At 35.7% G+C, this 12479-nt stretch overlaps 1 protein-coding gene across 1 annotated transcript in view; it reads right to left on the minus strand.

Annotated features, from left to right (window-relative positions):
- LOC100548026 (myelin transcription factor 1-like protein) overlaps positions 1-12479 on the minus strand; it is a 138474-nt gene that overhangs the window by 34536 nt on the left and 91459 nt on the right. The window contains 3 exon segments of the mRNA XM_031552259.1: positions 8252-8313; positions 8613-8646; positions 8829-8978. Of these exon segments, the coding sequence (XP_031408119.1) occupies positions 8252-8313; positions 8613-8646; positions 8829-8978 (246 nt within the window).

The raw sequence follows: 12479 nt of genomic DNA on the forward strand, positions 1-12479 counted from the left end.
AAGATGGCAGAAGTATCTGTTTGAAGCCCCATGCATCTGAACTTAAAGCCAACTCCTTTAAAAGGCTGACTCTTGCTCTTAATGTCAGTCATATCCTGTCCTATCTCATTTAGCTTTGCAACATTACAAATTTTATGAAAAATCACTGATTTAAGACACAAGCCTGAATTCAGCCACAGGACTATTTACAGCATTATACCACTTCCCCATACGTACCATTCGTACTGAAAGTGCAGCACTGCTGATTCCTGAGAATCGCAAAAAAGCATAAAGTTTCGTGTAATTAGCCAATTTCAAAATTTGCCTGGGAAGGTGATTCAGGTGAGTAGCCAGGAAACTGATATGGTAGGTCTACTTGTCTGGTTAAAGCAATCAGATTTTATAGAGTCCTGAGCTGCATAGTGCTGAAGACATCGTCAAGAGATATTTAACCTCTGGGCATTTGACTTTGTACTGTGGGTATATTTACTTAGATTTATTATTATCATCAAAGATGTCTCAGGAGTACCTCTCCTTTCCCTATCCTGAGCTGACACTATGAGAAGCAGTACTTCATACCAACCACTAATAAGAAGTGAAGTCTTTGAAAGAACTGTCTCAACTTATTGAAGAATTTCAATGTAAGTCTTTAAAGACATATCAGTGTATTTTTAGGAAAAAAAAAACCAAAAAAACAAGAAGCACCATTCTTTATTGGCTATTTTCTAATAAGTGTGTTTTTATTTTCTTACTTCTCCACTTTTTTATGCCTCATTTCCCTCCTTTATCACAGAATCAAAGCACGGAAGAGGTTGGCAGGGACCTCTGGATCCATCTGGTTCAACTTCTGCTCAGGCAAGGACACACAGCACCAGGACCATGTCTAAGCAACTTTTGAAGATCTCCAAAGAGAAGATCCAGAAGATATGAAGTTAGAATTCTTCTGATGTCAATGCTCGCTTAAAGGCCTTCATTTAAATACTAGATAAATATGAGAGACAGAGTTTTGGGCCCCATATATGCTTCTTTCTTTACATCTTAAGATGCTTCAAATTCTCTCTTTGTTTACAAGTGGAGCAACAGAGGCATATGTAGATGAAATGTGAATAAACTCAGTAGATCCTCTGTTTCATCAAGAAAAGCACAAATTATTCAAATAATTTATCTGCTAGGAGAACAAAATAATCTTAGCAGGCCAACTAAATAAATTTCCCATAGGCAAAAAAAAAAGTATATCGCTACTTCCAAGATCTTCCTGAGGAAATTGATCTCCCCAGTACTACTGGGTGATTTAAAAATAATAATAATAATAATAATTATTATTATTATTCCTGCATAGTTTTCATTTACTTTGTGGTTGACAGTGAAACCTCAAAGTAGACCTTCCACAGAAAACACTTCAGCTGCAAGTGGACTGCTGTATAAGCATTCTCAGCACCCACCACTTCAATATCATTTCAGCAACATACGAGCCTAGGGACCCACAGCAGAAAACTCATCCAAAACCTACTGTTTGCTGTCACTATACATTTGGGGCAACACTCTCCCGCCTGTCATTTTTATTATTCCCCCTTTTATTAAGCTAGTACTCCCGGTACACAAAGATCTGGAAACTTCCTGCCACTGAAATTGCTATTCCCAGTCCAGAAGGTGCTATGAGGAATTAAGCTGTAGCTCTTTTGTATTGGAAACACTAGACAATGGCTGCTAACATGCAGAGCCACACACCAATTGCTGATGTACATCTGGTTGATATTTCAGACCCAACTTTGTACCTTCCTAATCATTAATCAACAATCAGACAAAGAATATACTGCCGAATCCAGACAGCAGCCAATAAAGATCTCTAATACATTATGGATTCTCTGCCAGCACGTTTATTTATTGTTTGCAGTGTTCTGCTTGAAAATCCCTATGCTCTTTCATTTTATTTATTTATTTATTTATTTTTCTCTAGCTGGATTTAACAAAGCAATGAAGCTCCATTTATTAACTTTTTTTTTTTCTTTTTTTTGCAAATTCTGAACGGTGAATTACATTACGTAAATGAAAGAATGAAATTGCCTAAGTAGGTTATTTTATCCTCAGGTAAATACCTTGTAGATCATTTTATCATTATTTAACATTATATTAAAGTTTGTCTCTCAGCTGAGAGTGAAATAAATATACCTTTCTCGACATTTCCAGTATTCAGTGGGATTTTTCACAGTACCATAAAGGCAAGAAACAATAAGGACCTCATTGTTTTGTGGTTAGGCTTTAACATAAATGCATCAGTGGATCTCGGGTTCTGCACATCATGCAAACATGCTCTACTATCACATTAATGTTAAAATATCTAAGTCCCCGTTTCTGATTTATAATATCGTTGACAAATACTAAAAAGGACAAGCATGCCATAAAGTTTATGGATGGAGTGATGGCATGCACAATGATATCCTCATAAAGAATAAAGGGGGAAAAGTTATTTATTCTTGCAGATTCAAGAACTAAAATACAGATAGACTGGCTGTGTGCACAGAATTTTTCATAAATATCCCACAGTGCACCCTGTTGTACAGCAGCCATACATTAATTAGAGCATTCAGCAGACACTGCAATGTGTTACACTCACCCAAGTGAATCTTCATTTTTCACATGCAGGGCCTTACTAATTAAAATCAGCTTTGCAATTAAATGTGGAAAATTGTGTTAAACTTTCAAGCATGGTTTAGAAAAAAATGCATTTATTTTTAGGGTATTTTATTTTGATGCAAATGAATTTTCCATCAAAGTGAGACTAGCAAAAGGGAGGTATGAGGATTTCTCTTTTTTGTATTATAGATGCTCCTCTCAGTTGCAAGTTGCAATGCTCCACTATCTCTCTGCCAGTACCTGGCCCTGTTCCAACGCTTTTAGTGAGTGCTATCTGTCAAGGCATGAATAATACAGCCCCTAGGCTGTCGGCAGAATTCAAATGAGGCATACATCAGGAAGCAAGCACTCGACTTTAGCTCCAGAACATGCTCCTGTGAAGACAGGCAATTATTCACCCACGGCTGCAGCCATGGCAATCAAACTGGTGGGTGAAAAGGTATATGAAATGAAAAAATTTGAATAAGAAATATGGCACAACAAGTCAGAGAAATTCAATAATTTTCTAATAAGAGAGAGACATTTCAGTCTTTTAATTTTGAAGTTTGGAAGTCGGAATTATTTCTCTCACTCTGTTCTAAAATATAGATGACTTAACTATGGCATATAATGCCGAGGTAATACAAGGGTGTGGGGAAATTTTCATAATCAGAAGAATGCTAAACTCTAAGGTATTTATAGATTTAAATAAATCTGTTATATCGAGTGTCAAATCTCATGCTCAAAAATTAAAAGACAATCAAAACAATCCTGCCTGCATAATGTAATACAAAGAAACATACAGCCTCAAAAAGCAACAAAGAACTGGCTGATCTCAAGGCATTTATTGGTAAAGTAAAACACAATACATTTTATAAGGCTGGGGTCAATTCATATGCTATAGATCCAGGAATTATCCTCCTCTCCTCACTTTTGAGACTTGCTTCTTCTCAACACAGTGATTAATGAAAAAAAATCCTGTGCAAATGCAATATGTATGGAAGACAAGTTATGGACAATTTTTTTGGTAGATGAAATCTATAAGTTGCATTATTTCATCTGAATTCTTATTTTCATCAAATTGAAATTCATTATATAGTGAGAGCTCTATCGGTATTTGAAGAGAGTGTCATTTGACCCTAATAATTTATTCTTCACTTAAATTTGATACATAATATTTCAGAATAAAATTTCAGACAATGGTTCTTATCTGTTTTCAAATTCACACTTATATAAAGTATATGCATTAAGAGAATCCTAAATTAATACATACAGTTCTACATATCAGCTTAAGACTCTTTTTAGGGATCCCATTTATTAAAATGTGTTTTCTTCTGAGGAATGTCATATTTTGCAAGTGATTAGTCCATTAAAGAATCTAATTGCTTTTGTTACTGGAAAAATAGCTTAAACAACGTTAAGAAGCTTTTAAAATAGGCCACTGCATGTAATTAGCATTTTTTTTAGTGGGAACTAGTTAAAATTTTTACAGTCTGTCTAAATACCTATTTACATGAAAAACCTTAAACAGCTATTGGGTATACGATGTGTTGTTTACTTTAAAAAAGTAATGCTAAGTTCATCACAACACAGTAATGTGCAGTGCTTTCAAAGCCATCACTCTCATCTACTTGGTAAATAACAGGCCACAGTTACTGCTCAGTTACTTTAGAACACCTATGGGTTTTTTACCTGCATAACTTGGGCACAAATTTGGACTTGCTTTTACACTTATATTAGTATACACAGAACGTGAATCCTTTTCTCTTTGAAGCTGAGTAATGAAACTGGCTAAGTTTCTTCTAATTGCAATGCAAGAACACTCAAATCTTAATTTTTTTCTTTAGACGTTTAGCTGACAGACATCCCAAATACAGTTCTGAGAGCACGGTCCTAGTGGGCAATGTTTAACTGCAATATACTGAGGTGGGCTGATCACAGCTAAAAGTATTCAAAGGATCTGGAACACATTTATTGTCCAAAAATAATACACAGCTTGGGAAGTGTAAGAGCGCTGTTCATTATCATGCCACTCTCCACAGTGGACCTGGAGAGCTACTAAGGAAATAAAATAAACAGTATTAGGAGTCCAGGAAGAAGCTCTGCTTTTCACTCCTAAGATTGGAATTCTTTTCTTGTCTCCACAATTACCTGAATGGGTCTATGTCCCTTCCTCCCTCCCTCACATATCTTCCACAACTCATGCCTTTCTTCCACAAAGATAAGCCTTTCTTTAGCAGCATATTCTAGATGATATTAGATGCCTGGAAATACAAATGATATTTGTGTAAAGTACAACATTGAGGCACTGCCTCATGCTCTGCATCCTAGCCAATGCTGGAGAATCCATGGTCCTTCAAGTTTCTAGGTATTACTAAAATGGAAAAATGATAAGATTGCTCTTAAGACACCCAATTTTGGGCATTTCCCCTTAGTGTCCAAAACGGGGATGCTTTTTGAGCTTTGTATGTAGTCTTTTGGGAGAGATGCTTCCTCCAAGTTAATTTTAAAGATGCTAGCATCTTCCATTTAAAATTGGCCAGAAGAGCAGGTTGTCCATCTTAGCTGACTTGATAGCATTCCCAACTAGCAAGCTAAATTAAGCACTGCACTTAAGTGCTAAGAGTATTCACTGTCATACAATGTTTAATTTTACAGTAAAAAGAAAAATCCAAAAAAATGGAAATGATGCAATAAGCCATTGCCACTCTTATCCTATCGTAGTACCAATCTTGTTTTGCACCTCAATGGCTTATAAGGCCTGCTTGTTTCCTTGGCAAATTCTAGCATTGCACAGTTATGGTGTAGACTTGTGAACTTGTCAGCAGCCCATTCATAATTAATTTCATAATGAAACATTGATAAAACTCTCCTTTGACTTCTACTTGATATTTTCTCAGCAGAACAATGTCTCATCTCCTAAATTTGCCTGAAAATTTGAAAGGATCTTTTTGTTTCAGTTGAAGTTTAACGCAGCATCTGAACATTGTTTCACTGTAATATTGGTATTACAAAGATAAAATTCTATTAACAAAAATAAAATTAGATTGAAAACAAAATCAAAAATTCCAGAGAATTCATGATGTTATTAAAAAAACCCTCAACACAGAGTAATGTTAGAGAGCTCTGAATGCATCTAGTGAAAGCAAATATATTTCATTTCTTATAATGAGTTAGTCTGATATTGTGAATGGAAAAGTCTTAACCTCATTAACCTCATGCTCCATGGGTCTAAATGGAATTGAGTTAGGCAGCACCTGAGTGCATAAAATTTATAAGATAGTCTGATTTCTTTGGAAGAAATGTTGGAGGGTTTTTCCATCCAAACAGAAAATTAGAAGGAAAAAAAAAAAGATAAATTCTTTCAAAATTTTTCAAAAACTTTAAATTACTTACTTGGTGATTTGACTAGAAAAAACATTGCTGTTTCAGGAAATAAGTGTGTTGTACGCCTCAACAAATAATTTTTGTTTTTACACTAAACGAGACATACGTTAGTTAAACATATTTTGATTAGTGCATTGGCAATCAGAGTGGTAAGAAAACAATTTAAAAAAACTTAAGAATTCATAAGAAGAAAATAATTTCTGATATATTTCCAATTTTTATTTTTTCTACATCCACCCTAAAATTTCACTTAATTAACAGTTCTGAGATTCTGTCTGTTTGTGTACTGGCAAAGAATCATGTTAAGAAAACAAAGTATGGAACTGTTGCCTCAAGACTGTCTGTAATCCTTTCCAACCTTGTATCTTTCCCTTCTTTCTACCCCTAAAAAGCTGATATGAGACAAACACGAGTAAAAGTTAGAGTAATTCAGAAGAAAAGTTAGATTTTTTTTTAAGCTAAAGAATTTTGTTCTGTGTGGTTTCAAAATTATTGGTTTTGAAAACAGCGTGCAAATCCCATGAAGCATAAAGAAATGAATGTAGTCACAATCTTGTAACTAGAAAGGACATTATAATCATGTCATTTAACTGCTAGCTCTTCTTGAAATTTCTGAAGGAAAAGAAGGATATGGTGCCATTAATTAATTACTGATGAAGCTTGTATTTACATGAGTAAAATGGAGAAAGAAAAACATGATTTGAAATGAGAAATCACTATAGTTTCAAAAAGAGTGGTTTTGGCTATATATATCAGTGTTCCAATTTAACTAAATCCTTCATACTATCACAAAAAGATTATGATTGAAAAAAGGATAATGAAAATAAATCTAAATAAAAATATTTAACACTTCATATTTTAGAAATGTAATTCAAAATAATTTTAGTATCAGGCACTTCCATTTCTTGTTTTAATTTTTAAAGTATTTTCTTGATTTGTCCCTAAGCTTCATTCATTGTTAACACTGAGTGGACTGATATCTCACTATTTTGCATTTTTCACACAAATATCTTAACCAGGAATGCACAGAATTGGATACAACAGGATAGGACAAGATAAAGCAGGATAGAACAGAACAGAAGTTGGAAGGAACCTACAAGTATCATCAAGTCCAACTGCATAATTTCCATTTAATTCATAAAAAAACATGTCCCATGTCCTCACTGTGTATCATCTCTCAAATCTGGTGCTAAATATGCATTCTAGTTAGTGTAAATACCACAAATGCTTTAAAATCTGAATAAGTCAATAGTAAAAAAGTCATAACAGTTCCAGGAGAATTTAACACTAGTTTGAACACATTTCTCTTCACATGGCCAAAACATTGGCCATTTAAAACAGTCTGCTGTATAAAATATGTTAAATAAAATGCACTGCACACAAGAAAAATTAATGTGTCCTCGAGCTTAAACGTTTGAAATTTTTTTTTCAAACTAATACATGAACGATTTAGTAAATGAATGTTTTTTTATACAGACATACAAGGCAACATTGAACATCCATATTGCAGATAAATTTAAGTATTCAGTTCTAAATTAATTTGAAGCACATGTACATATGTGTAACATAATGCTATTATTAACATAATTATATTATTAACAGTAAATGGTTAAACATATTTTCTTAATGGAGATCTCTCCAAGTATCATAGTTTAGAATCTCGAGTAAGTATAAGTATAATGTAATATTTGAATCCAGAGGTCTTATTATCAATGATTTTGTCTTACTCTTTTGACCCTTGAATCTAACCAGATCATCAAACTCACAATGTTCAGAAGTTCTCATTTAGTTACAAAATTCATTAAATAACAGAAATCACAATGGCACCAACATGTCAGCAAGGCCAAATTTTACTTTGCAACACATGAGCTGCATGAAAAAATTGAAAGAAGACTGAAAATGGAACAAGATTCGTCAAGCAAAAACTTGGTTTAGGTTTACGTGTGAATTTCACCTCCATGGTTAAAATGGACAGAGTGGTCCTGTGAGTATTGTAAGAGGGTTTAGGACCTGTCCTCATTTGCACTTATAAATGTTTTAATTTCAAAGGTTTTCAATAACATAGTGCAATAAAGACAAATGAAAAGCACTGCTTAAAAAGAAAAAAAAAAAAGAAAAAGAAAAAAATATATGAATCCAGATAGATTCTAGATCTAATTTCAAATTTCTATCATTGTTTGGTTTAGCAAGGTCATGCCAGCTGACTTGTTTTCATGCCAACTGACTTGTTTACCAAATCTCTTCAATAATTATGAAAAATTATAGATATTACCTCTGTGCCTTGCATATTTGCCACTAACATGACCACTGCCATCACAGCCAGGCGTGGGACAGCTGCAAAAGGGAGAGAATTAATTATATAGGTGCGGGTGTGCTGCAGAAAAATTATACTAAAAGCAGGCAGGAGGTATTACAGAAATGGAGGGCAACAAAGACAGAGAGAAAGAAATCAAATAACTGAAGGGAAAAAAAGAGGGGATGCTTTTTATTAGCAAGTCTCAAGGGAATTAATTTCATCAGTGCAGCAGGGCATGAGCAAACCACCAATGAACTTGAAAGTGCATTATACCCATTAAAAGGCATGAATTTTCTAAATTGCTAATGGGGATACATTTTACACTCAGAGCACTAACCTGAACAGCTCTTGTATGGCTGGTTCCACGGGAACTGCAGAGAGATGGAAAATATATAAAGATTTATCATCTATTACAAGTACCCCTCTTCTACAGAAAATTACCAGAAAGGTTGTGTAAAAGCAAGGGTCAGAATGAATCGTGCTAAGAGATTCTGGACGATGAAGGTCACCCTGAGCGGGGGCCTTGAGTGATTTACTGAAGCAGGAGACGTACCTCGAACACCTTTGGAGCGTGTGCGATGGCGCTTCTCGTCTGCATCCACCTCCATCTGGGAATAGATTAGCAGGCAGTCAATGTTCTTATCCTGCATGCACAGACTATCAATGCACAGACTGATACAGTCTCTCACACAATTTATTGACACTATTTTAATTCCATTTTATCCCGTAAGGGAAAGTCCACCTTACAAAGGATTTTTCGGATCTTCGCGTTTGTTTAAAAACAGAAAATGCAGTAATTTCTGCTTTAATCAGCCCATTTGCATGCCCTGATTTTTACATTTTATGCAACAAATTGCTAGTTCTTACTTTCTAAAGGGTATTTCTAACGGAGAGCCTTGGTAACGCCCTTATTTTGAAACAAGTGCGCAATAGATTTCCATACAGTTTAAAGTTAAAAGTCAATGGGTCCCACAATATGGGTTGCTTTCTAACCAAATACTTTGCACTGGGAGAGGAAAGAATAGCGACCGAAAAGGAGATAAAGAGTCATCATTAGAACTTCACAGATTTCACATCTTTTTGTATGGTGCTGTGACGTTTGCAATGTTTCATTGTTTAGATATGTATTTCTAGATTCAGGAATGTGCTCGCTCAATAAAAATAGCTAAATCTTTACCTTCATTTTATAAACACTGTTCCTATCAGACATGACTCCTTTTGCAGTGATAAACACACAGAAATCTTAAATCTTTCCCAGCTAGGGGCAGGGCTGCTGATTAGAGCTGAAAGTATAAACATTGATCGGTAGTAGTTACCATAGGGCCACAAGGATTTTCCTGATCTTCCACATACTGTTGTCACTAGATTTTCAACGGTGAAATTGCACAGGCTTAGCAGCGTTTATAATTTTGTACAATGCGAGCAGATTGCACTGAATTTTGTTGAGAGACCACGTCCCTGAAAATCTATGCAGTATCTGCATTACCAGCTACTTTGCATGCAGAAAAAATGGGACGGCAAGATGGATCTGTGATAGTTTATACATAGAGATGATATTAAAAAGGTCAAGAAGCACAGGCACTGACCTTGTGGCTCTGGTTCTCTCAGGAAAAAAATAAAAACAATTAGTAGTTTAGAGCTCCCTCAACTTATTGTATCACAGGGAAAGAGCCAAAGCAATAAAACTTGTGGGTGGCAGGCATTTAGCGGAAAAAAAGGACCACTTTCACAAGATTCTGTGCTGCCACTTTAGCTGTGCTTCTTGGTATTCATCACCTGGCTCCTGGCAGCATGATTTATTCCAGTCTTTAGGGATGACCTTCTAAAATAAGCACAAATCACAAAAGCTACTACAGCAGCAGCCTCCACTTAAGGGGCTTCAATTCCAGTGTGTACCTCTGCATCATCTAGAGTGTGTTTCATTAAGATACCTCTGTATAGCTGTGTGAATATATATTTAAAGCTTTGGCTCCCATCATAGTCAACCAATGGTATTATCTGAGGTACTGTAAGGTAACACATCAAGCCTCTAATTGCCAGTCCAGAAAGATACAAAAGGGCACATGCAGGTCCTCTGCTGTATTTGTTGACTCTCTGTATATGTTTTAACCTCTGGTATCAGAATTGTCATTTGCTGTCTATGCCTGAGTAACTGAACTTCACACATTCAGCATTGCATTTAGAGCTCAGGGAACAAATCCTCTCATCATCTACAGGTATAGCTTTAGCACAGGCTCAATCAGTCTGTAGGCACTTCTGCCTCCACTGTATAGCTTTTTTTTGACTCCAAGATACGTGGCATGCCATTGGATACCCACTATGATGCCAAAACTGAACACAATCTGTGTCTATTCTATACCTTGAGTTCACATTTCGATGGCTTTCAACCTCTAAGAGTTGATGTGAATCAACTTAATGTCCTAATTCCACACAAATACTTTTTGAACTTGAGCTTCAAAATATTCAAGGACCTACTGCATTCCTGTTGCAAAGTGAATGAGCGTCACTTGCAATTTCTGTCAGGAAAATATTAAACAAACAATGAAAACAAAAACGAACAGTGATGGTTTCCTTTCAAAGGAGACCTATATATGCAGGCCAAAAGGATTCTGTAGCAGGTTTATGCCATTACCTCACAGAGACCACCAAAGAAGGAGGGTTGTGGAGGTGTGCACACAACCTGCAGTTTAGTCCCAACCCATCAGCCCTTGGCGTAGGACAGATGACCCTGTAAGTTCAGTTAACTGACATTTCTGTGTAAGAAACAAGATTTTCAAGTTGCCCTATCAAAGCACATAATAGCATCTCCGAAATGTAAAAATTAGCCATCAGATGATGATACTATTCATTTCATTAACAAGAAAACAGTACCATTCTTTAACTCCAGTAATGCATAAGGCTACGTGAGGACACCAAAATTGGAGCTACTTGATCTTTAGCCTAATATGTTTTTTAAAAAAGTTTAGAAAATGTTATCTAGTTGAAAGAACTATTATGAACAGAACCTAGAAATGCTGCCCCAGCTGTTAGGAAGGGGCAGACCATGAAATAGATTAGTGTGTCCTTCAAAATCTAAATAAGCTCTCTAATTCAAGAGTGCAGAGTTTGCTTTTAACTATACGGGCAGTCATAGAATCATAGAACCATAGAATGATTTGGATTGGAAAGGTCCTTTAAAATTATCTAGTTTCAATCCTCGTGCTATAGGCAGGAACACCTACCTCTAGACCAGGTTGCTCAAAGCCCCATCCAGCCTGGTCTTGAACACCTCCAGGGAGGGGGCATCCATAAATTCTCTGGGCAACCTGTTCCAGTGTCTCATCACCCTCACAGAAGAATCTCTTCCTAATGTCAACTCAAAATCTACCCTCTTCCAGTTTAAAGCCATTTCACCTCATCCTGTCACTGGAAAAGCCCCCATGTGACCCATATAGTCCAGATCTACAGTCAGATCGAAGAAGTGAAAAAATGACTGAAGAAGCTGCAGGCATGCAGGATGATCTTAAATTCTTATGTGTATCCTATGTAGCCTGATGTTCCTCCAGAAAGGCATAAACCTGTATTTCTGACCTAGATGCTTTTTCATACATGATAATGTATGTCTTGGATGCTCTAGGACATCTCAAAGGATGGTAGGTGTCTACATTTAGGCAATAGAATTTTATTTATATGTTTACTCACAGCTCTTCAGTACTCTGTCATATCAAATCTTCAGTCTTTCCACCCCAGTGTATTCAACGTTTGATTCTGGGAGCAGTTTCTTGAAATTCTACATGACCCCTACCTTTTATCATAGGAAGCCCTGAATGCACTGCTGGAATTTCCATGGCCAGGGAACAGTATTCTGTTCCAAGGCCTACTATTAGCTCATACAAATGCAAACTTCCTCACAATTTTCACATTTATGTTATTCTGCATATCACAGAATCACAGAATCAGACAATTGTAGAGTTTGGAAGGGACCTCAAGAGGTCATGGAGTCCAACCTCCATTTATTTCACATGCAGATTTTCTCATATTAAACAAACAAACAGAAACATTCTACATTAAGCTCAATTTTTTTTTGAGTAAATTAAAAAAAAAAATTATTGTGGTCACTAGGGTACAGGCAGCTAAAAAAGTACATTTATTATGTACAGAATCTAATCTCAGTAAATAAATACCAGCACACATACAAAAACAAAAAAAAAAAAGAAAAGAAAAA

Source organism: Meleagris gallopavo, chromosome 2 (genome assembly GCF_000146605.3).
Source record: "Meleagris gallopavo isolate NT-WF06-2002-E0010 breed Aviagen turkey brand Nicholas breeding stock chromosome 2, Turkey_5.1, whole genome shotgun sequence".
NCBI lineage: Eukaryota > Metazoa > Chordata > Aves > Galliformes > Phasianidae > Meleagris > Meleagris gallopavo.